The sequence below is a fragment of the Rhyacophila brunnea genome, unplaced genomic scaffold, assembly GCF_057557595.1.
Source record: "Rhyacophila brunnea isolate RB1 unplaced genomic scaffold, BYU_Rbru_1.0 scaffold_23, whole genome shotgun sequence".
Classification (NCBI taxonomy): domain Eukaryota; kingdom Metazoa; phylum Arthropoda; class Insecta; order Trichoptera; family Rhyacophilidae; genus Rhyacophila; species Rhyacophila brunnea.
In genome coordinates, this window is record NW_028232893.1 from 11,179,632 (window position 1) to 11,205,553 (window position 25,922).

Consider the following 25,922-nt stretch of genomic DNA (forward strand, 5'->3'; position numbering starts at 1 on the left):
TTAATTTAAGTAAACAATCGAAACCGACGTTCTCTATAATTTTTTTTTATTCAATAATATGTACCTATATTTTTTACTGTCATTCAATTAAAAATTTACGCTAGGATAAAAGCGCTTGTATATCAAAATTATGAAATAAAATGTGGAAAAAGTAAAAAAAATAAAAACCTTTTATTTTCTAAAAGTGTTTTTTGAATGAAATATGTAGGAAGGTACCTGCCGTTGCATGTCATGAATCATGTGTGTTTCCACGTTATATATATTTAAATCAAATAATAATACCTCAATAGCGAAGGGTGGAGGTAGGCTGTTAAGATCCACTATATATAGTGCACACTAAACTTTATCAGGTATTAGTATTTTTTTCATTGAAATAACACCACAATTTACAGAAGCTGTTGTGAAATGTTGCGAAACGAAACCAAGCCATAATAGATAATAGTAAAAAAATACCTATCTATAAAATATCTAAAATTATGCAATTAAACCATACATAACTTTGAATATTTTAAAGATAGAATAATTTTTTTTTAATCTTTTATAGTTTGGTTTAGACAAGGCTTAATGAATTAAAAAAAACAACCAACAAAATGTGTAATGATATTTATTCTTAATCCAACGAAAACAAATAAGTATGAATGAAAAGGTATGCACAATTTTGTCGTAACGCCCAAAATATACCAAAATTAGTATGGTTTGGTTTAGGCAGGGTTTAATTGATTTTAAAAATCTAACCAATAATATCTGTAAATTGTTCAATAAAAACAAATACGTATGACTAAAAAAGTTTAATGTGCACTAATTATGGCGGATCTTAACAGCCTACCTTCACCCTTCGCTCCTGTAATACCTAAATACATGATTGAATAGAACGGGCGTGTGTTCTTTTAGAAATGAACGTTAGCCTGCATTTTATCTACTTAAGGTCTTATAACTAATTTAATCACGGTAAGTGGTATAGTGTGGCATTTCGGATAAGTAGATATAAAATATTCTAAATCTAAATAAATTAACGTTTAGTATATTTTAGTTAGTTATAGTATTACTTTAGGTATATATTAGTTGGTATTTTTATGTATCTATATTAGTTATAGGTACCTGCGAAAAAGCTATTAGATATCATATAATTATTAAACAACGTATTCTATACGCATTGTATAAAATAAATGGTTTGTTATTACTGCATCGACCAAAGAACATTTTTATTGCGGCTAGATTCACCGTCATAATAATAATACGTAATAATAATAATAGTATTGTATTCGACGACCAACATGTGATTATTATTATATTATTATTAATTAGACGATCGAAATGAAACCGCACCATTTAAATTAAACCGCCTAACGCAAAATTGGTTTTACCTTTCACATTTTTGTATTGTGTTTTCGAAATATATTTAGAAATTGAACGATCTTTTGACTTATAGAGATGAAATTTTTGGTACATGTAGGAGAAGGGTGTACAAAATGGCATAGTGTTTAGTTTAATGAAAAAAAGAATATCAAAACGTATAATTTATTATAAAAACGGAGCATGAATAAAGTAAAACTACCTTAAAAAAAGAAGTAAAAACGTGTAGTTAAAAATCATTTCACCCCTCCGGTTGTACAAAATGGCAAACGACATAAATATTTGTCAAAAATAGAAACAAAAATATATTATCAAATAAAAATTTCATATTTTGACATTCAATTTCCACTGGAAAAGTAGTCATAAATCTTCCAAGATGTTTATCTCCGTTTTTATTGTTTTATTTCTATTTAAAAAATGCCTTCTTTAAGTTCTTCCATTCATTTTCACAGCTAAAACTGCCTGATTTATTTTCATTGTATCCCATGTCTCTAACAGAGTTTTATTCTACTCTATTTAATTTCGGAACATAATCTTTCAGAAACAATAAAATCATTAATCACATAATATGCCGTTTTAGCCTACCATAATGTATGCCATTTTATCCCAATCAAATGAATTTGGCAAATTCGTTAAAAAAAATGCAGTTTACACTTCAGTAATTATGATAAATTTACATCGTACATGAACACTAATAACGGCTACTTAAGCTGGTTTATATTAAATCTATATATATATATATATAGATTTAATAATATAAAATACATGTAATATTACCTTTTGTCGACAAGCTGCAAAAATATTCGTTTGGTTCACAAATCTTTCCACTGTATCTTCTTGTACGGCTGTTTTGAGTAAACTCAATATGGCTGAATATTTAAAAGAAGGGTCATGCATTGTTCCTGAGCTAGTTGCATCACGTTAGACTGCACCATTTCGCCAGTAGAGCAAAAGTTTATTTTTCCCCACTGTGCCATTTTGAACACATTTCCCCTACTATGAATGATAGACTATTAATCCTTAAAGCGCTGACAGCACAGCTGTTGTATCCTCATTTGGTGGCCATTATATATAATTAGCATGCTATTTAAACGTGGTATTTAAATAGTAATTAAATGTTCCGCGGTGAAGCGATTAAACGTAATAATTAACTCAAATCATATAATTTTGCACTTGTGGCGGTTTAGTTGTGATGGTGCGATATGAATTCAGTGGCTGCCATAGCCACTGCAGTGTAGAGTGGCTGGATTCTTCGGTGGCTCAACACCGGAATCCCGTCTGTGAGAGCTCTTAATATAGTAAGAGGTGGTGGGGATCGCTACTCGGCCGATATAATAGAATAAAATGGATCGGCTTGACTGACCATTTTACTAAACTACTCGACTAAATTTGTCTGTTCAGACACGGTTTTTTACCAAATCACTCGCTACTCTATTAAATCACTGGAACAGTCCGAACAGGCCTTAAGTACGAGTGCAATGGCTATACCTCAGCTGAGGCATGGTCTAAAAAAAGATCGTAACTATGCGACGCGCGGATTGAGCTAATGATGCGTGCCGCACGGAACATAATTTGTCATAAACATAAATGTTATGTTTATTGTAATAATAATTCATTGACATGTTTTCTTTTTCGAGTACAGGCATAACGTTTTTAGTCATCTTTACACGATATAAGAATATATTCCTATGACGCCATCACAAAAAAAAATCGACGTACTGCCACCTCGAATGCCGCTCGGCGAGTGGCGACGAATGCGAAATTTCGTCTCACTTATTATTGAAAATACTCACCGCGCGCGTATTGTAATATTTTGACGTTACCGATCTACTTAATTCCAAAAAAAATAGCTCATGAAATTCTATATGATATAAGGAAATAGTAGGAATAAAAATATATTGTTGTTTTTATTTAGTGTTAACAGGTATTTCGAAAAACGCTGAAGATTTGATGATTAAATTAGAATTCTAAAAAAATATATAGTTATTTTTCAAGAAGATAGTTAAGGGCCCACATCCCCAACGAAGGTCAAAATGGAGGTTTAATAATATTTTCAAAACATTAGCCTGAACATTCCTTAAACTTTGTAGATAATCTATTTATATAATTTTGAAGCCTTATTATCCTTTACATTTATTTTAATCAAATGTTTGTTTGTTTGTTTGTTGTATAAAGTATTTTTATTACATAAAATAGTATTTTTTTATACCTCTCGATCTAATGTTTTGGAATATAGTCATATTTCAGTACATCCATGTGCAGTGGTGTTGAGATTTTTAAGATTTATTCATTTTTAAACGCATTTACAAAACCATTAGTAAAATTTATGTTGACATTATTATAGTCAAATATTTACGATAAAAAAATATATTTATAATCTCTGTGATCCAAAATTTTACAAGAATTAGGCATTTTATTATTCAAAAAATAGGCAAGATTACCACATTTGAACATAATTCTTAAGATATTGATTATAAGCTATGTCTTTGACCATTCAAATGTGATAAAACATCCTACGAATAATGCTTGTTTTATAATTTTATTATTGACATAAGAATTCTTTCTTTCTTCATTAGACCATGTCCGATCCTAATAAGATCATATGGGCCTCCACAGAGGTTTGTATTAACATATTTTTTTTACGAGAAACGGATGTCAGCCACTTGCTCAACCTATTAGGTCCATACTTAAGAACACACCTAAGAATAAGGTAGTATTTTTTTTTGAAATACGCCATTTCTATTGGCATTTCCCAGTGGTTAAGCTACAATATACTCCCGTAGCCATAAGTTAACAAGCGATAACTGAAGTAGGTAGCAAGATCATGTTCATACACGCAAAAAATCAAATTTGAATAATTCTGTTTATTATATACTTCACGCAGACGAAATAGCGGCCTATCGCTAGTTAAAAATAAATAAATATATTATTATATTGTATTGAGCACATCACACTTTTTTTTAATCCTAAACACGAATATCATCAAGTGTGCCACTGCGTTTTCAGTTGACAGATAAATAAACTCACTCAGTAGTAATTTAAACGTCGATCAACCAGGACATCTCGCGATGAATTTCGGTTTCAATTTGTTTTTGTTGTGTGCGATTTGTGTACATTGTAGCCTATGTGCGAGTGTCGCGAATGTAATCGACAAAGATGGATTGTACGAATTGTCTTTAGTGCATTTTAATGATTTTCATGCAAGGTAAGGAACTAGAAGTTAATTGAAATATATTGTATAAGACACTTATATAACAGGTAAAAATTAATATACCTATCACTATTAACAGTTTTAATATTATTATTCTTTTAAATACAACAAATTGTACAATCATTTCTCACTATAATATTATACACGAAACTGATATACTTACACAATTCTGTAACATTTCAGTACAACTGCATATTATGTCGGGTTACATGTAAATTGTATTACATCTCAAGGTAACACAGTTTACCTTGAGCTGTTGTACCGGAAAGAGAAGGCCGTATCGTATTTGGATGAAAAAATGACGCGTTGTTCGTCGAGCAGATATATTTGAACATGAATAAATATAACATGATGAAACAGAACAGTGACAAAACAGAACAACCAGTCGAAAAATAAAACATTCCTTTTTATCGTCCTATTTATTAATTGAATACTTATAAAACTTTCGATATCCTAGTTATATAGGTAAATAATTGAAAATTTTAAGGTTTTGACATAATAATAATGCCATTCGATGAAGAAATGTCTTTTCTTTATAACTCAATAAAAAAAATCTTCAACGAAAATCGAATAACCCTTTATATGGCATTACTTATTAATTTAATTATAAACGGGAATGTCTGGGTTGAATATTTGATAAACTGTAAAATTTCATTTTGTATTACTAAGTTCATTTGAAGTTAACAAAAAATAAACACATTTACTTCAAAAATCAAGGCTTTAACATTGAAATGAGCATCTGAGTAAAATTTTCAAACGCCATATCTTAGAACAAGATATTTTGAGGTCTTTTCCTATATAGAACCAGGGTATCGATATATATAAATATTTTATATATATTATATAGAATCACTGCATGTTGGCCATTCGGCGTAAAAACCTCAATTTATCTGCTTGACTTTGATTATTTCGTTGTACCTACCTATATTTTAGAATTAGATTGATTAAAACTTAATATACCTAGCTTGCCGGCAACACTGAGTTGAGTCCCGTTTAATTGAGATTTTCCAGCTATTAGTGCTCGTCCGTAGTCATTTGGCGGGTGCGGCGCGGCGGCGTCTTGCGAAACTCAAACGTATAACCGTGTGTATTATGCCCCAAAAAACACACTGTCTACGAACATTTTACACACGGTTATACGTTTGAGTTTCGCAAGACGCCGCCGCGCCGCCCCCGCGCGACCACTACGTTCTTGCACTTAGGAGTGCAAAAATTATATAATTTGATTTGATTTGGTATTGAAAACTGTGTTATTAAAAATTTATATAACGTAATATGGCAATTTCAATATTAAATGTTATATTTTTCCTGAAATGTCATAGTTCTGTTCAGTCACCGTTCTGTTTCTTCATTTTCTGTCTATCGCTGTTCTGTTTTATCACCGTTCTGTTTATTCATGTTCTGTTATAATAGCTTATTCTTTTTATTTCTGGAATCGTTACTTATGAGCACCTACTTGGTAACTTACTTTTCAATCACTCAGAATTTTATAAAAAATATACACGAAATGACTATATTTCTAATTTACTTTCTTGACGTTCCTTTGCATTTTGGTTTTTATTTAGACGTGAAGTTCATCTCAATGTTATGCGCCCATCTATTTCAGATACAACAGTTCACGGCAATAAATTATGTTGAAAATAATTACAAGATAAAAAGAGCTTTTTATATAAGTACAACGTTTTTAAATTTTCTGTTGAATTATTATGCTCAATATGCTCAAACTTGTACTTGATATGAAGTAAATAAAAAACAAACAAACAAAAAAATATAGAATACTGAAATTCATTTTGATTTCCATAGTAACGCACGTATATAATAATAATTTAGTTGTTAGGACCACCCAGGGCTCGAAATGGACCGGAACGCACAGGAGCGCCGTTCCGGTTCGTAAAATCGGTAAAATTATCGCTCCGTCTCGTGGGAAAAATAATTTGACCGTCTGAGCTAGATAGGTCTTATAACAAAAATCTAACACTTATGTTTATAAAATATAAATAAAATTTGATAACTATGTATACATCATCCATACAAAACAGAATTAACTGAAAATGAATACAATTCTGTTTAAAGATGGCTAAAAGTATTAAAAGAATGCATTGTGTTCTGATATATTCTAAAAGTTTCAAATATCTAACTAGTCGGGAAGTTAGTTAAAAATCGATTGCAAGATTTGTACTGGACAAACAACCACTGGACAAACAACCACTGGACAAACAAGAATACGAGCTAATAAACACGTTGTAAAATCAACTTTACATGAGAGCAGTTTCATATAAAAAATATTTTATACATAATACTTAAGTATAGGGATTAATACATTTATTGACATAGACATGGCATATAAAGTTTTATGTTAAGACAATATATTTATTTCCTTATTGCATCATTACATATATATATTATGAGTGTTGACTAAATATGATAATATAATGCTGTGGAATTTATATTTAATTCTGAATAATTAATCTATAAGAATGTCCATTATACTTATATTTTATCGAAATACTTATATTATGTTACCCCCATAGAACAGAGCATTAACATAGAAATGCGAAACCCAGCCGCCAAGACCTTAGAGCAAGATTTGGTTTTTGACTTAATGGCTGTCTGGTCATAACACACTATAAATAAAAAGCCTTCTGAATGCCTCAAATAAACTTTAATAGAAATTATGAAACAGACATAAATATTACAAATAACAATTTTTCATCCCAAATTTCTCCATACTCAAGAATTGTACCATCTTACAGCCCCCTTTACCCCCAGGTAACCTGGTTACGTCAAAAGATTGAAAACGGTAAGTGAAGATTTGAGTGCTGAAGAACATGGAAGTTTTTGTTAAATAAAAAAATATTTTTCACGCATTTCATTCATTCGTGCAGCACCCAGTTATCCCGTTGACCAGGTGTCCTGGCGTCCAGTTGGTTGCTCCGAACCTTATTATTATCGCCCAGTGCACCGCGTGAACAATTTTTAGAAAATTAATCGATTGGCCCTACACAATAATATTATCGTACATGACTATCATGCATGATTTATTTTCGGATAAATTCTTTTTACTGGATTATCCAAAATGATGAATGAATTAATTTGTCATAATCCTTATCTTATCAATAGGAAAATTTATGTTTATTTATTTAAAATAATATTATCATTGTTGTATCAAAGTTTTTTTTTAAATATTCGAGATAATAGATATAGGACAGTTTTTCAGGAAACAGATATATCGAAACGGGCTTCCACTTACTTGACATTTTAATAAAGAAACCGGAGTGATATTACAACACCATTTTATAATTAGAAAAACACAGCCAAAGATGTATTAAAGAGAAAGAGTATCTAAATTCTTGTTAATTATTAGAAACTATATGTTGACATCTATAATTATTTAAAAACGTGACTCATGTAAAATAACAGAAAAAGGTTGTCTAAATATTAAATCCCCCTACAAATTGGTACCTATCATCTTTGACTTTCAACTACCAATGATTATTTGAAGAAAACACCATAATATATGTTAAAATAAACATTATATTATCTACTATTTGACATTTTCAAAAATTTTAAGCCTGAAAATAAAATGGTCACAGTGAAACTCCACAATTCCAATTTTAAAAACATATTTTTTTTTGAAACCGATAACAAATGAAATGCGTTTGTGACATTGGCATTACGCACTGAAAAATGATTATAATTTAAAATAATGGGGAACCTTTTTGAATACATGTAAAAGATTTATTGGAAAGTTTTAAAAGATCTGACCATTTGTCAAACTTTTACATACCTACGCAAGACATTTTCCTTGTTAGCGATAAAGCAGTTACTAATGTTGTTCGAATTAAGTACAAACTTTATAATAATATGTTGTCGTCAGGCATTATTTTTCTGTTTTTTTTTTATCATGAGGCACGTTTATAATAGTTAACACGAATTTAAATAGTTTTTCCTACATTCTTTTCACATAGTTATCACTAAATTAGTAAACCGGTTGATGATTATATTATTTTATTGTTTGAATGAAACAAATTTCCAAAATTTTTAATTCTCGAGAAAAGATGATAAACAATGATATTTGATATATTGTGAAAGGTTACAGGGAGATAACATCCGTGCGATTTATTACTTTTGAGTTAGGTAATCGAGTTTTAAGTAATGGTGTTAGGACCAGAGCGTTGAAGCGGAGCTCGGAGCAGTGGAGCAATGGGGTTTTCCCTGGAGCAGGAGCGGAGCCGGAGCACTGAAAATTTGTGGTGCTCCACTGCTCCGGATGTTTTTTTATTATTATTAAATTTTCGTCGTAAAACCCAATGAAAATATTATATTATTCGACAGTTTGCAACATTGGAATTATTTGAAATACGCAACACTGCTGAGTGATAAATAACCTCACTTTTCAATAATGAAAATGACTAATAATAAACCTTGTTTTAAAAGTACTTATTTTTTTCAACATTAATTGTTTACATTATCTTCTTCTTATTGTACCATCCCCTAGCGGAGGTCGGCTACCATCAAGGCGATTTTATCTTTGTTGTCTGCTACCCGGAACAGATCAGTGGAGCTGCACTCGTACTCGGAGGTTGTTAAGCCACGAAATGCGGCGCCGTCCTCTGCTACGCTTACCGTTGATCTTTCCCTGAATGACAAGTTGGGGAATGCTGTAATTTTGTCCTCTCATAATGTGGCCGAGGTACTGTAGTTTCCTGGTTTTGATACTACGTAGAACTTTTCGGTCCTTCCCCATTCGATTGAGAACTTCAACATTTGTCACCCGGTCAGTCCAAGGAATTTTGAGAATGCGCCTATACAACCATATCTCGAAAGCTTCAAGTCTCCGTGACATCTCTTGGTTTAGCGTCCATACTTCCATACCGTGGAAAAGAATTGAGAGAACATAACAACGTACCATACGCAGCCTCAGACCTAGGTTAAGGTCTCTGTTTCTAAGGAGGCGTCTCATTTTGAGAAAGGCGCTCCTTGCGATCTCAATTCTAGTTTTTATTTCCTGAGACTGGTCCCATTTCTCATTGACCCATATACTTAAATATTTATAATGGGTCACACGTTCGATTGGTTCATTGTTAATGACAAAATTTGTGTTGGTGTCTAATACAAGTAATAGTTTTGTTTTCTTGAGGTTCATTTTTAAACCATAATAATTACTGACCTCATTAACATTTTCAACCAGTTTATGTAAACTCTTTAAACTATCAGCAATCAGTACAGTATCATTGGCATATCGTATATTGTTATTATGTTTCCCATTAACCAAAATACCCACCGATTAACCTTGTAAGGCTTCCTTGAAAATAGCTTCTGAGTACATGTTAAATAGCAGAGGTGACAATATACACTCCTGTCTTACACCGCGACGAATTTTTATACGTAGACTTATACATTATAATACCATCCTATTAAAACTGTTTACCCGGAGCGGAGCTGGAACAAGTATCAGGTCCCGGAGCGGAGCAACTCAGAAAAGGGTCCGCTCCAACCCTCTGGTTAGAACCGATATTTTTCAACAAAGTTCCAGGGTTCGAAACCCTGAAAGGTCCGGTTTCAAATCAAAATTCAAATGTATTATTTTTACATATTATAACGAACATGAAAAATTACAAATTTAAAGCATTCACAGCGTGACATTAAATAAATATTATCAATATTTAAATAAAAAAACAAGGTAATATAAGAATAAAAATCTTGCCACTGTTAAATGTATACATATTATTATATACATAGTGTGAATATTTTATATTATTTTCAGAAACTATTATTCAAGATACCGTTACCAGGTGGACATAATAAGGACCATATGGACACCACAATTTTTAAGCATTCAACTACATTACGCTAAATATTGTATACTACCATATCTATTACAGGATAACTGGCATGAGAATCTCCGGAACCCCGTTATTTTTAATTTCCAGTTCCGGTTCGAGGTTTTCAAGATTCGGAATCAAGGGTACCGGTTACAACATAATTAAAGGGTTCTTATGGTTCCATTCCGGTTCCATTTTCAGCTCTGGTTTGAAGATTGATATACATTGGCATATACCTATGGCATAGTGAAATTCAGAGAAGCATAGACTAAACTTGAACATAAAATAATATGTAAAATAAATTTATGATAAAATGTAGCAATGCCAATGACATTATTAACATTGAGCAATGCCAACTACTCGAGAGATACAAAAACTGCAGTCATTTATTTTGGCAATTCAAAAAAAGTCAGCTTTTATTATCATTATCAAGTTAGAAATAGAGTGAGGCCATGTTAATTAATAAGTAATTAATATAACATCAGCTTATTTAACTGGCTCCAAATGGAGCCTTAGGCCTTCCGGGTGCTATCAAAACTGGACCGTATTCAATATATTATTGGCCATTTATTGATCATTACAAATATCATATACTTAAATCAATTATCCCCAACTATTTTCCACCTGGGGACCGGTGAAAATATGAGTTTCGTGGACCACCAATTTAGAACAAAACTTTTATTTATGTAGCTAATTATTGGTTTTAAATTTTATATTATAATAGATTAATAATTCCCAATATTTTTTGTTTGGCGGAACCTATCGGGGGGGGGGGGGGTGACGATGATGTTTTCTTACCCCCGATGTTAAGAGAATACTTCAGTGAAACGGCAAATAATTTTCAACTATAGGTGCGACGAAATTTCGGACTCGTTGCCAATCGGAGAGCGATAGTCGAGCTGTGAACACGTCGATTTGTTTTGTGATGGCGTCGGGGGAATTAATTCTTAAATCGTGTAAAGATGACTAAAAAACGTTACCCATTTACTTGAAAAAGAAAACATGTCAATGCATATATTATTATTTTATTATTGTTACTAATAGAACAATAAACATAACATTAAATGGACGCATGTGAATTTTTATGACAAATTATGTTTTGTTCTGCACGCGTCGTTTGCATAATCTTCGCGTGCGTAGTCACGATTGTTAAGTTTAATGTCCTGAAGGTTGCTTGAGTGCGTGTATGACATAATATATTTCGGCAATGATAAAGAGAAACATACGTTGGTATTTTTTATGTTTTGTATTATGGCAAAGATATTTCATAGTTATTACATGACACTATAGAATTACATTATGTTAATATTGGTTCATTTAAGTTTTGAATTATGATTACAAGAGAAACGGACGAGCTGCGTGTATCGACTATATTTTGCAAAGGTACAGTGCCCCGCCATCTTCGAATTAATAAAGCCTGAGCATAACTTTTTGCACAAGCAACGAGTGGTCCACTGTTCAGCTGTCAAAATCAGATCCCAGATTGCTTGACATATTGACTCACCCTTTTTCGTTTCAAATTGAATTATAAAAAAATTCTCAAATCAAATATATTAACTAGGCGTCAATATGAACACTTTAAAGATAGAACAATGACAGGCAATAACAGGTCATTCATAGACAACGGGAGGGGCGGAAAAGGTAGGACCAGTCGTGAATGCTTCGGCTTTATCTTAAGTCGGTTTTGTACGGTGACCATTGTGTCCTAGGAAGGTCCAATGACAACTGTTCCATTTCCGTTGCTTTATTGTCTATGGTATATAAATGACCATAGACAACAACATGACAGTTGTAGAGTTATATACAAAACCTCTACAAACCCTTAAATTAATTCAAAAAAACTCGAAGAACCCCTACCTGACTGACACATAATATTAAGGTCAAGATAGGACAATTATAAAATCTAAATATGATCGATATACCGAAACAATATGCCGCTTAGCAGTTCTTTAGGCCTTGTCCACACTGTGATTTTTGACTCGCGCGCATTCAAGGTACTTGTGACGACTGTCGCGCACGGTCGAGCTACAGGTGACATCATTGAGATGTCCACATGCACTCGCGGCGAACCGCAGCTAGATACGCGCCATGTGGACAAGGCCTTAGAGCTTGTCCAGATGACGCGTGTCTCCCGCGAGTGCATGTCACAGCTCAATTAGATTACCTTAATCTCCACTGCGCGCGAGAAGTGACACGTAGTGATTACATTTGGACGGTTCAATGAGGTAACATATACATGAAATGCGCGCGAATCAAATCGCGCCATCTGGACAGCCTCTAAAGAACTGCTATGCGACAAGTAGACAAAAATGACGTTTTATACATTTTTTGCATATATTTTATTTTTAAATTATAATATTGTAGTTGGTTATATTAATGGCTCAGGCGAAAAAATTTTGATGGGATAGTTATTTTGACATAGCTTCGTCCAAAACTATTGGACATGCAATCAATTCTGTGCTGTAACTAACAATCTGTAATAACTATCAAACGACAGAAATAAAATGAACAGTTTGGCGATGACCTTCACTACTGATTATATTCAATTGTTTGAAAATAGGTAGGTACGTTAAACCTTTTTTTTCTTCTATTACCAGATTTGTTTCAAGTTGTGACTTGTACGAATTATCGCGGAGCCCTAGGGCCAGGAACCGTTGGAACCCGTTTGGGAATCACTGTATGTGGACATAACAATGACATCGAGGACGAAGACTAACGAAATAATCTAAGTCCGGTAACGATGCCCTGGTAGAAGTTGAACGTCCTCGCTCAAAAACCTCAGATACTGGGTTGACCTAAGCACTCCATATCTACTTAGTGCAGTGACGGGCAGTGAGAAAATGGCCTGACTTGTCGCCGACGTCCGATTATGAATATGGCACAAAAACAAAAAGACTCATAACAGACAAAATATTATTAATTATAATAGTCTGATTGCAAATACAATAAAATATAACATGACAATTTTATTGTTGATTGAAATAATCAGTAAATAAATTATTGTTAATGGATTTCTGGATTTTTTTGAAAGCAATGTTTAGTTTTAAAAATAATTATAAGATAAAAAGAACTTTTTACATACTTACCACGTTTTAAAATTTTCTGTTGAATCATATAAACTTGACAATTATATGTATTAATAATTTAGGACAAATAAGGCAATTGTCAACAAATCATTTTTTTGCTATTTTGCAACAAACAAATATAAAATACTGTTTATATATTAATAATTTAGTTGCTAGGACCACCCCCTTAGAAACCAATAATAGTGGATTGGATTACGGATTTCTTCCGAAATAACTTTTCATACAAAACAGAATTAACTGCAAATGAATTCAATTCTACTTAAAGATGGCTAAAAGTATTAAAAGAATGCATTGGCATTGTGTTCTGATATATTCTAAAAGTTTTAAATGTCTAGCTAGTCGGGAGGTTAGTTAAAAATCGATTGCAAGATTTGTACTGGATAAACCAACCACCTGACATACAAGAATACGAGCTAATAAAAACGTTGTAAAAAATAGTCGTATTTACACTTAAAACACATAAACGCAACTGATGAAAACGTATTTTTTTTAAATGGTGCTCAAAGTTTCTTATTGAGAATTTCTCGTTCTTATTTTAAATTATTTTTAGAGCTCCCTATCCTTTCGAGGGCCGTGGTAAATCTGGTAAATCTGGTCCTGTTGACAACCACGGCTTCAGTGTAGCTTCGGAGGGAGTAAGCACTCTATTGACATCCACTCTGTTTCATTCATTCTTAGAAAAAATTCTTCTTTCAGTGATATACTGGGATAATGTTTGTATTTTATATCTGGACACCAAAGTGCCATCAGAAGATAACACAATTGCGTTATTTTTTTACAAAATTATTATTAACAAAAATGCAATGTGCTCAATTAACTTGAAGCTGCACAGACTAGACAAAGAAAATTGTATTTATTCAAAGTCTGAATAAAAACTAACCATACGCGCGAGTGAGAAAGTATACGGCTCACATATATTCTCCGCAATATGCATTAGAGTAAGATAAAACACATGAAATACTAGTCGTGAATCCGGTAAATATTGGTTTGACTGATGTGCTTTGAGTAGGTAGGTACGTGTTTTAGTAGTTACAGGTGAATATTTTTAGATAATTTAGTAGAAAAGGTGTTTAAATGTGGTAGACGTACTAATAAGAGTGATAATAAGCAAGATTATGGTCTAACGTTTCATATGTAAGCAAATAATAATAAAATTGATGTTTTACTTGCGTCATATGCAAAGAAAACGGCTTCATGTATTATAACTGGACAATATCGTCTCTCTTTAGAATTATTAAGTATTTTTAACGGCGATTTGCAGGTAATTATTAACATATTATTAAGCATTTTCATAAAGGCTAGGTACCACTATTTTTGGTCTGGCAGACAATTTCTGCGGACCAGCGGTTGGGTAACACTGAATAAATGATTGCAATTATTACACTTACTATGTAACCAGGTAGTGACTGATACTTGTGATAATGGGTAAAAACCGCAAAGTAATTACAGATAGTAAGAATTCAGTATATTATATAACTAAGCTAGGTGCATCGTCGATTTTAAATAGCCTAACATAAGTAGAAAAATGATAAAATATTATACTCAATTACAGTCTTGTAGAACTGTCGTTCATATTTACTAAAAACCGTTTACCGTTAAATTAGTATTCATTATTATGTGGTAAAGTTACATGCATATAGTAATTATGTATAGGTATATAAATCAGTGGCAAAGACTCCATACTAGACATTTAATTTGCCAATGACATCTGTCTGCAGTTATGTATATATTATAAATTGATTGTCCGTTTGTCAAACCAACCGATACGTATGTGGTACTAATACGTAACCAGCTACGGCACCAATGTAATCAAAAAAGACTCCAAGTAATTTCGAATATTCCACGCATACAACACATACATACGATTACATACGAATTGTAAAAAAATGAATCACTGTCATACTATCACATGACTAAGGTCTGTGTGTATTTAAGAGCATACTTCAGTGAAACAGCAAATAATTTTCAACTATAGGTGCGACGAAATTTCGGACTCGCTGGCAATCGGAGAGCGAAAGTAGAGCTGTGAACACGTCAATTTGTTTTGTGATGACGACGGGGAATTAATTCTTAAATCGTGTAAAGATGACTAAAAAACGTTACCCATTTACTTGAAAAAAAAAACATGTCAATGGATATATTATTATTATTATTACTAATAGAACAATAAACATAACATTAAATGGACGCGTGTTGAATTTTTATGACAAATTATGTTTTTTTATGCACCCGTCGTTTTCGCAAACTTCGCGTCGCGTAGTCACGATCGTTTTAGACCGTGCTCCAGCTGAAGTATAGCCTTAAGCCAAACGGGGCCACTGGTGTTTACGGCGATGTAATTGTTGTAATATTCATTTAGGCGCGCCAGATCCGATGCCAAATAGTCTCGCGGTCAAAACGTTCAACCTATCATTTTCTAGCCCAAGTTCGAATCGTGGTTGTGAATCAACATTCAAATTCAAGTACCAATTGTAAATATGGCTGTTCTAGAACTTTTTTCAGTTATCTACCACATCCTCTCTGGGTCAAGGATGATTTGGCGCCGGGACAACTGGACGCCATGCAATTCGAAATTAAATAGACGTTAGGTACTTATAGGTACCTACTTTTAAAAAAATATTTAATATTATTATTTATATTTAAATTATTATATTATAATTTGATAGTTGGTGACAATTTAAAAGTGCACACGTAAATAGTTATTTAATCGTGCATATGTTTAAGTTCCACCGAAAAAAGAGTTTTTTTTATTTTATATAAAGCCTTAAGGCAGTGATCGGCAAACTCATTAGTCAACAGAGCCAAATATCAGCAATACAATGAGAGCCAAATTTCTTAATCTCACTATATAGGTAGGTACACTGTTAACGTGATATCATTCTTAATAATGATCTTAATTATTGATAAAAATTAAATTGTAAGTAAGGTATCTATAAAATTAAATCATGACAATGACTGACAAACACTTAATGTGAACCTTGTATTTCCTAGAAAAGTTTGGGTAAGTCAGGTTTGTATGTGTTGTTTTTTAGGCACGATTCCAGGTTCTCATCAATAAGACGACTTCTCAATTTACTCTTGATAAGGTTCATGCTTGAAAAAGATTGTTCGCATGAATATGTAGCACCGGAAAGGGAAATAACAGCAAACGCTAGTTTTTTCAACTGATCATATGTCAGGAATACCATTCCAGGTATTAAAAATCATTATGTCTTCCCTCTCCAAGACTATCAAAGTAGACTACTAAACCTGTGCTGTAAAACATGTTCACATTTGTTTTTCTTTAATATGCCCATATTAGCACAGAGATGTTCAAATTTAGAGCTCCATAATTCTTTATCCATAAGCTTTATCTATAATAGAGTTGATAATCTTAATTACCAATTCCATAACTTTGCAAATGTCTGCGCACAAAGCTTTTCTTGGCGAATGATGCAATGGTAAGCAAGTATCTTGTGATTAATTTTTTCTTTCAAAATAGCAACAACCCCTTTTCTTACGCCGGTCATACTTAACGCCCCGTCTGTTGAAATCAATGATGAAATTGACACAATTTTATTGAATGGAATATGATGTTTTTCCATACACTCATTACAGTATTTTGCAATATCCTCTCCACGTATTTGACATTTGAGTGACAATAATCCTACAAGCTCTTTTTTAGGACCTGTAGATGAAATAAGTCGTACAAAACGTAAAACTTATGCAGTATCATTTATGTCACAAGACTCGTTAACTGCTATTGATAAAACTGAAACCAATTTAAGATCTTCGGCTTGCTGGTTGGTTATATTCGAAGACATTTTGACTGTTTTACCCCGTACGTGGTCATTTGTGGCAGAACCACACCCAAGGGGGCAAAGAGCCACATGTGGCTCGCCATCCGCGGTCTGCCGACCACTGCCTTAAGGCATGGTAATACTCAATCTGCAATAAAAAAAACTTTATTTTAAGAGTAAAATGAATTAAAACTACTAAATAGTAGATAGAAACTGATTAAAATTCCTCGTCTACGTTCTGTATAGTACTGTATACGACAGTGCGGTTTCAAATTGTCCTGGCGTCCAGTTGTCCCATTCCCTCCTGTCTACCTTCATTAGGCACCCTTCTCCACAAATACATATAAGTTAATGCGTCTTCTTTTTGCGCTGCGCTCTGCTATCCCCAGTCATTTCTGCAGTGGCATGGGTTCCTTGATAATTCGCAATTTTACTTATAAAGTCTTTTTAAGGTTGACATTGGTCAGTGGCGTCCCTAGACAAAATGCCGCCCCTAGGCAGCGCTAAAATGCCACCCCATTTTTTATACAATATTTTTTTATCATACTTCCATGACTCCAATATCTAAGAAATGTGTTGTATGGATACAATACTAACAAAATATATAGGTCTAATTTAATATACTTACTCCTGACAACTTTCAAAACTTTCGAGTGACTGGCAAAAATATTTGGATAAATTAATTAGGTACTCTCCAACAAGAAGATTTAGGCAAAAGCCGGGAGGCGCTGTTGTCGACTAAATGGAAGGATCTTGTTAGTTTATAATGGAATTGCGGTTAAAAATGGGAGGAGCTTGTAATTCGCAGTTTTAACACGTAGCCAAGAAGATGTTGTTCGAGTATAAGTACGAGTATGTACCTACCTATAATTCAAATATAATTCTCAAATCTCATTGCTCGTCATCAAGGATGTGACGTCCAAAGACAACGGAAGTAAACTAGACATCGCAAACCTGACAAAAAATACATTTACATTTAATACATTTTGTTTCCAACCAGTTAGCTGTATTTTTTATTGGAGAGATATTTCCGTAATTACCAAGTTAGGTACCTATTTCTATATATACCTAATCATTCTTCCCGATTTGCCGCCCTTCGAGTAACTGCCGCCTCCAAGCGACGCTCAATCCGCTTACCCCCACGGGACGTCACTGACATTGGTTATTTGTCAAGTCGAAACTAATGCGACGCGTACAGAAAATGCCTCATCTGTGACGATGAAATAATTATTGCTGTACATTGAACGCAATGTATCGTATTCATTATTCAACTCATTCTATGATTATAATTATATCTATTGATTGAATGCAACATTTATCGTATTTCAAAAAAATTCTATTTTCAAATGTGTTGATACCTCTCTATAAGTTAAATTGTTTTAAAAGTCGTTATTATCATTTGCTTTATTGGACAAATATATTTTACATCGCAAGTTGGTGATAAAACTGCACAAATGCTGTAAAGATAATGTGCATTATGTATTCATGTGATAATATTATTTTATAGTTATAGCCAGTGGCGGCTCGTCCATATGCACTGTGGTACTGCAGCACTTCCAAGCAAATTGAGACAAATGTAATATTATAATATACATCAATTTATGTATATTATATGAAAATATCAATATTATTAAGCGTGCAATCAGCTCGCCCGCGCATCGATACATCCAATGTTCAATAATACTATCATACAGCGCGGTAGGTACTTGATTTTACACAGTACCGATTTCAATAGAATATTCTCGAGTGGGCGAAGGAGGGCGTGGGCAGCAGTGCTCGTAAATGGAGGCCTAATCGGTACTGCGAATCAGACAGTCCGATTTCAGTATTTCTCCGTTTCTAGCTATAATGATTTATTAACATTGTTAAAATTTAGTTCTGCAAGCAACTTATGCAAAGTTCTTTATTTTAATTATTAATATAATTAATTATTTATATTTAATTTTGATGTTAATAGTAAAATATAATCCAAATAAACATTTATTTTTATTTTTAATCAACCGCAGCACCCCCAGATATCTTATCCACGAGCCGCCACTGGTTATAGCGCATAGAGATTGTTTCTCTTTTAATACTAAATGCACTACTGTCATTCGGTTTCATGACTACTTGTTGTATAGTTAAAAAGAATATTTATATGAATATTATTATAAATAAAAAGTACAAGGGCTTTTGATTTTAATGTGCTTTGAGCCATTGCTAAAATCAATGCCTACTGTAATCAGCTTGCAGCACGAAACGGTGAATTTCTATCGTAGTGCTAGTTGAATGCAATATTGTAAAAAGTTTGTAGAAAGTGATTATTGTTTCATATTGAAAAAAATGGCAATGCTTACGCCAATTAATAAGAACGAAATAAGCAATCGAAAATCTTCACTTACTACGAACAGGTTACCACATTGCAATAGGAGTTGCGTAATAACTAGCACTACTATCGGATCTCGCCATTTAGTATCGCGGCCAGACTATAATAGACGACATTGGCTCAAACTCGTTGGAATTCCACACATCGTCACGAGTCACGATGCCATGCCTTCTGTGGACTTTCTCACTGAGGCTCTTCTATAATCCGTGAAGGAAACGAATGTTCGGGAGACCGTTGGGGTGTTACCAGAGGCTCAGAAAATCTAGGGAGTTTTCGGTAGACAGAGAGGGTTGGAGAAGTATCCTCGAAGGGGCCAAGGCCAAAATTAAGATGTAGTGTCATTGAAAATTTTGATAAGCATATTTTTATATACGAGTACATTAAATTTAATCGTTTTCCCTGGAAATGATTTGTGTATTTTAAAGCGTATACTTAAATAGTCACGTATTCAAAGAATAGTGATTACTGTCACTTCATAGTATTTTGTGAATACATATTATGATGTCGCTGCCATATAAGAATATAAATAATTATAATATAAGAACTCGGGGAACTTTTTGAAGTTATACTTCTTTAGGCGCGTTTGGAAAATCAGATCAGAGTGTATTTTTAGCGTGTGACATGACACACGTAATTTATTTTTTCACAGAAAAAAACACATTCGATTGGATTCGAACCACCGATTGTTCGGTTATTAGCCGAACGCACTACCTTTACGCCACAGTATGATACTGCAATCGTGACGATTATACAGTATAATATTATAGTTTAGAATCGTTCAGTTGCCTAGGCAGCGAATTTATTATTGTTGGCCATTTGCAATTCCTTACTTAAACAAACGATTAAACGTCAGAGTGTACGACAGTTGGTACTCTAAAAATAAAAACAACGAGAAACTATTAAATAATTTAGTAATATAAGTTAAAATGTATAGAAATAAACCAACGGTGTGCCAATAAGCGGTCCTTTTTCTTGAATGTGTAATTTAACAAGATAAATAAGAGTTAGCCGAAGAATCTAGTTTATCACAAGTTTTGTGTTTGTTTTGTTACGCCAAAGAAGTATAACTTCTAACGCGCGTACATAAGTACACACACCGATTATTTTGTATATTAGGTAGGTACTTCGAAATATATTTGTGCACAACAATATCACTCATTCCTGGTATACATAATTCTTGCTGACATCTTTGATGAAGTGACGTGTGTGCCTGCCTTATCTTACCGTGTTATCTCTGCGCAGCGGTAAATTTTCAGGTATCCGTATATATTCAGACAGTACTTGCTGTGTTCAATGAACACCTGGTGGAAATCACTATCAATAATTATTGCAAGACGTCGCGACCAGTGGGCTAAAAGTGGGCTTCGTCTTGCGGACAGCCATAGACCAAAGAGAATAATTAAATATTCAGCAATAACAAACAGTAGTCGAATATTAAAAATTATAACTAATATTCCGACGATGGGCTTATAGCCCAAAGTAGCGTTCAACGTTAGTTTAAAAACTATTATAATGGAGTTCTACTACGTAAACGCCAGTTCAATATAATAGTTTAAATCAGGGGCTCACAAACTTTTTCGTGAAAGGTACAATTTTAAAATCAAAAATATTTGGCCCTTCCTTTTGTAAATATTTTCTGTTTTTAAAAAACATAAGGCAAAAAAATATTTCATTATGTAAACTTATATTTTTAACTAAATATACATTAGTATTGCTCTTATTAACGCTTTCGCTGCTGAATAGATAATGAGATTTTAATTGCCCCCTTTAAAATGCACGTTAATTACATCGATCGGCCGCCTGGTCATTACGCACCGTGTGCGTCTTCCGCGTCCAAAGTATTAATACACTAAAATATAATATTATAATTTTTTCAATATATTATGATTTATGCAATTGTTTATTTGAAACTAAATTCTGCAATCTTGCCTCAAATTTTGTGGAGTGAATACACCAAATAGATGCGATATGGTTGTCTATTGATTTTGATCTATTAATGCCCTGATTTATTAATGCCCATTGTAGATTTTTTTTCACAAATATAGGTAGGTACTTCCAAATACTATATTTGGATATACAATATACCCCAAGTGAAAGTCCTCATTCTTGCCAGAGGATATTTAATTTTAAATGTAATTTTTATGAAGAATAAAAATTAAAACAGATTTAAAATAAATCTCGCGGGACACACTTTGTGAACCCCTGATTTAAATAATCCGGATATACAAATTTACTTAAGAATCTACTCGATGTTTACTTGTATTGACAAAAACATATGTTTTCTTTATGTATTCAAGTGTGAAAATAATTACAATCTGTGTAACAGTACTTACGTAGTACTTACATATTATTATGTTATACCTACATATACATATGTTTTTTTTAAATGTATATAAGCTAGCATAAACCTTCAAGAAAGTCATTTAAGGCTCAAAAGTCTGACGTACCGGAACCATTTTATTAAGCCTGTGCGACCATTAGCCAGTAGTGAAGGGTGGAGGTAGGCTGTTAAAATCCGCCATAAATAGAGCACATTAAACTTTGTTAGTCATACGTGTCTGTTTTTATTGAACTAAGACTAGAATAATTTACAGATGGTGTTAGTTAGTATTTTTTTAAAAATCAATAAAACCCTTCCTAACCAAACCATAATAGTTTGGTATACTCTGGGCGACGACAAAATTGTGCACACTTTTTTATACATACTTATTTGTTTTCATTGAATTAAAAACACGTTTACACACGTTGGTTAATTTTTTTTAAATTTATTTTATTCTATTATTATTCATATTTTATTCTGTCTATAAAATATCGAAAATGATGTATGACTTAATTGATTTTTTTAGATATTTTATAGATAGACGAGTATTTTTTCACTATTATTTATTATGGCTTGGTTTCGCAGGGCTTAATCGAATTTTACAAATAAACTAACACGGTGACGCACACTTAATTTTCCGCCCCTGTGGAGGGCGCTCCCATAAAGAGTCGTGCCTCCCAACCGCTCGGTCTGATCCTGGTAGTCAATGTACCACCGGTTAGATGATTACGACCCTCGACAAAGCAGAGCAATATTCAATATATGTAGAAGTCCCGCAGTTTGCTCTGGCAGGTCCCACCACTTCTCAGAGTGAACTGTGGAAGAGATAAGTCAGTCACAGACCATGTACATATAGGTAATAAGATAAAAGGATTAAATTTTGACTAAATATAATATGCTTAGGTAAAGGGTTAATTAAGATAGATTAAATATAAAATATGATTTGGTTGTAAGATTGTAATTGTAAGTAATGTATAATTGTAATATAATGGTTAATGAAATGTAATATGCAATGGGTTAGCGAAATAATAAAGTGGGACATATGGACGGGCGTTAATAGTATATGGTAATTAATGTGATTAAAGTAATATTAATATTAATCATATTATGTACATCGATATCACTATATGTTTGGTTGATAGACTGACATCCGTCAACCTTATATAAATGTGTAGCATATGGCGGTATCGGTTTGAATGGGTAAGAAATACGACCACCCCTAACGGATAAAAAGGCAAGATTCTAAAATCCGATATCAGTCTGTTTTGTGAATTCCGGGGGTCGCCTCGGCGACGCTTTGTTGCCCCGGGACCCTCACGATCTCGTCTGCATAACTTATTAGAAATAATTAAGTTAATGTTAAATAATTAGTTAATAATAATCAAGTTAATTTTAAAATAATTAATTAATAATATTCGGATTAATTTTTAATTAATAAGTAATAAATGTGGTAATTTTTGTGACTTCGGATATTAGTTGACTCTTGTTTATTGAGACTTCGAACTGTGAACTTCGGATATTAATTGATTTGACTTTTCTTTTTTTTTACTAATTGTGGTGTATGGATAATAACAATAAATCGAGTTTCTTTTAATTATCATAACCTTTGGGACTTTCGATACCAATGTGAATGATACCTTTGGACTATAATCCTTGATGAAGGAATGCCATAAGGCCAAACATATTCTAATAACAATAAAATACGAGTTCTGAAGATTTCATCTGGTGTTTAATTGACTTTGTGCCCCGTGACTTCTTGGTTACTCCACGTCCATGAGGTTCCTGCCTGTTCCTCCACATTAATGAACCTCCACTTCCAAGTGCCTGAGCTAGTCAGGAAGTCGGAGGCCTTCAACGTCTGTAAATTGTAGTCATATTTCAATGAAAACAAATACGTATGATTGACAAAGTTTAGTGTGCACTATTTATGGCTGATCTTAACAGCTTACCTTCACCCTTTGCCACTGCAATTAGCATATTATGCAGATAACATTTAAAATCTAATTCAGAGAATCAAACAAGCTAATGCAATACTGAAAAGTCAGAAACAAACACCATACGTTACCGAAAAATAAATGCAGACAATCGTGTATCTAACTACCATTCCAGACCTACTGGGAAGAGGAGATATTAGACAACAATATTGGAAGGGGTAGGGTCTGCATAGTCCGGCTCTCAAATCTAAACTCGCCTCGTCTGCCGCACAGCCATAAATCAAACATTTGAGGAACGTCGCTCCGAAGTTGCATATGAAGACCGCGCACATAGGCACCTACCGACAGTCGCGTGTAACCTCTCGATACTTGTAAATATTGGGACGCGGCGACGGGTGAGCCGGTATAGGAATGACCAATTCGTAGGTGTGCGTATACGTTCTGGCGGCTTCGACTCGCAGCCCGAGACCCATGCGATTTGTTGCTAGCAGCACTAGATGTTTTTTTTCAAACTAAAAATTCGCATTCCAGCAATATGCGGAGCTCCATTTGGCAACGTGTATTTCGTAAAAAACAATGACGTCACATCGACGTATTTGACATGTTGCAGACGAGACGAGTTTTGATGTTCGAGTCGGCTAAGGGTTAAAACACATAGATCGAGCTGGAAGTTGCCGTATCACCTTGGATACTTTAAGGGGGGACATGCTCGTCGAAGGTCAAAATTGAGTTTTTATTGTATTTTCAAACCATGATCCTGGACACTCCTTAAACGTTGTAGATAATCTATTTATATAATTTTGAAGCCATATTATCCTTTATAGTTATTTTAAACATTTGATGACTGCATGAAGTACTTTTGTTACATAAAATAGTATTCTTTTAAACCTCTCGCTCTAATGTTTTAGAATATAGTCATATTTCGGTACATAACTGTGCAGTGGTGTTAAGATTTTTTACATTTATTAATTTTTAAACGCATTTATAAAACCATTAGTATAATTTATTACGAGATAATTTTTGTAAAATATTCACGATAAAAAAATATTTTGATAATCTCTGTGATCCCAAATTTGACAAGAATTAGGCATTTTATTATTCAAAAAATCGGCAAGATTAACACATTTGAAGAGGATTCTAAAGATATTTATTATAAGCTATGTCTTTGACCATTCAAGTGTGATAAACATCTTATGAATAATGATTGCTTTATAATAATTATTGACCTAAGAATAAGGTAGTGTTTTTTTGAAATACGCCATTTCTTTTGTCATTCCCTAGTAGTTAAGCTACAACATACGGCCGTAGCCATAAAATGACAAACTATAATTAAAGTAGGGAGTAAAATTATGTTAACGCGCGTGTTTGAACATGTACCTAACAGAATTTTTTTTTATTTTTTTTTAAACGGTACATGTTAAAACACGCGCGTCAATATCATTTTACTCCCTACTTTAATTATAGTTTGTCAATTTATGGCTACGGCCGTATGTTGTAGCTTAACCACTGGGGAATGACAAAAGAAATGGCGTATTTCAAAAAAACACTACCTTATTCTTAGGTCAATAATGATTATAAAGCAATCATTATTCATAAGATGTTTATCACACTTGAATGGTCAAAGACATAGCTTATAATGAGTATCTTTAGAATTATCTTCAAATGTGTTAATCTTGCCGATTTTTTGAATAATAAAATGCCTAATTCTTGTCAAATTTGGGATCACAGAGATTATCAATATAATTTTTTATCGTGAATATTTTACAAAAATTATCTCGTAATAAATTATCCTAATGGTTTTATAAATGCGTTTAAAAATTAATAAATGTAAAAAATCTTAACATCACTGCACAGTTATGTACCGAAATATGACTATATTCTAAAACATTAGAGCGAGAGGTTTAAAAGAATACTATTTTATGTAACAAAAATACTTTATGCAGTCATCAAATGTTTAAAATAACTATAAAGGATAATAAGGCTTCAAAATTATATAAATAGATCATCTACAACGTTTAAGGAGTGTCCAAGATCATGGTTTGAAAATAC

At 33.0% G+C, this 25,922-nt stretch overlaps 1 protein-coding gene across 1 annotated transcript in view; it reads left to right on the top strand.

The window, feature by feature from the left end:
* The first annotated feature begins 4,402 nt into the window (after window positions 1–4,402).
* LOC147069484 (apyrase-like) overlaps window positions 4,403–25,922 on the top strand; it is a 48,609-nt gene continuing 27,089 nt past the window's right edge. Inside the window, exon 1 of the mRNA XM_085950104.1 lies at window positions 4,403–4,558. Coding sequence (XP_085806230.1) covers window positions 4,422–4,558 — 137 coding nt within the window. The 5' untranslated portion in view covers window positions 4,403–4,421. The remainder of the gene's footprint in view (window positions 4,559–25,922) is intronic.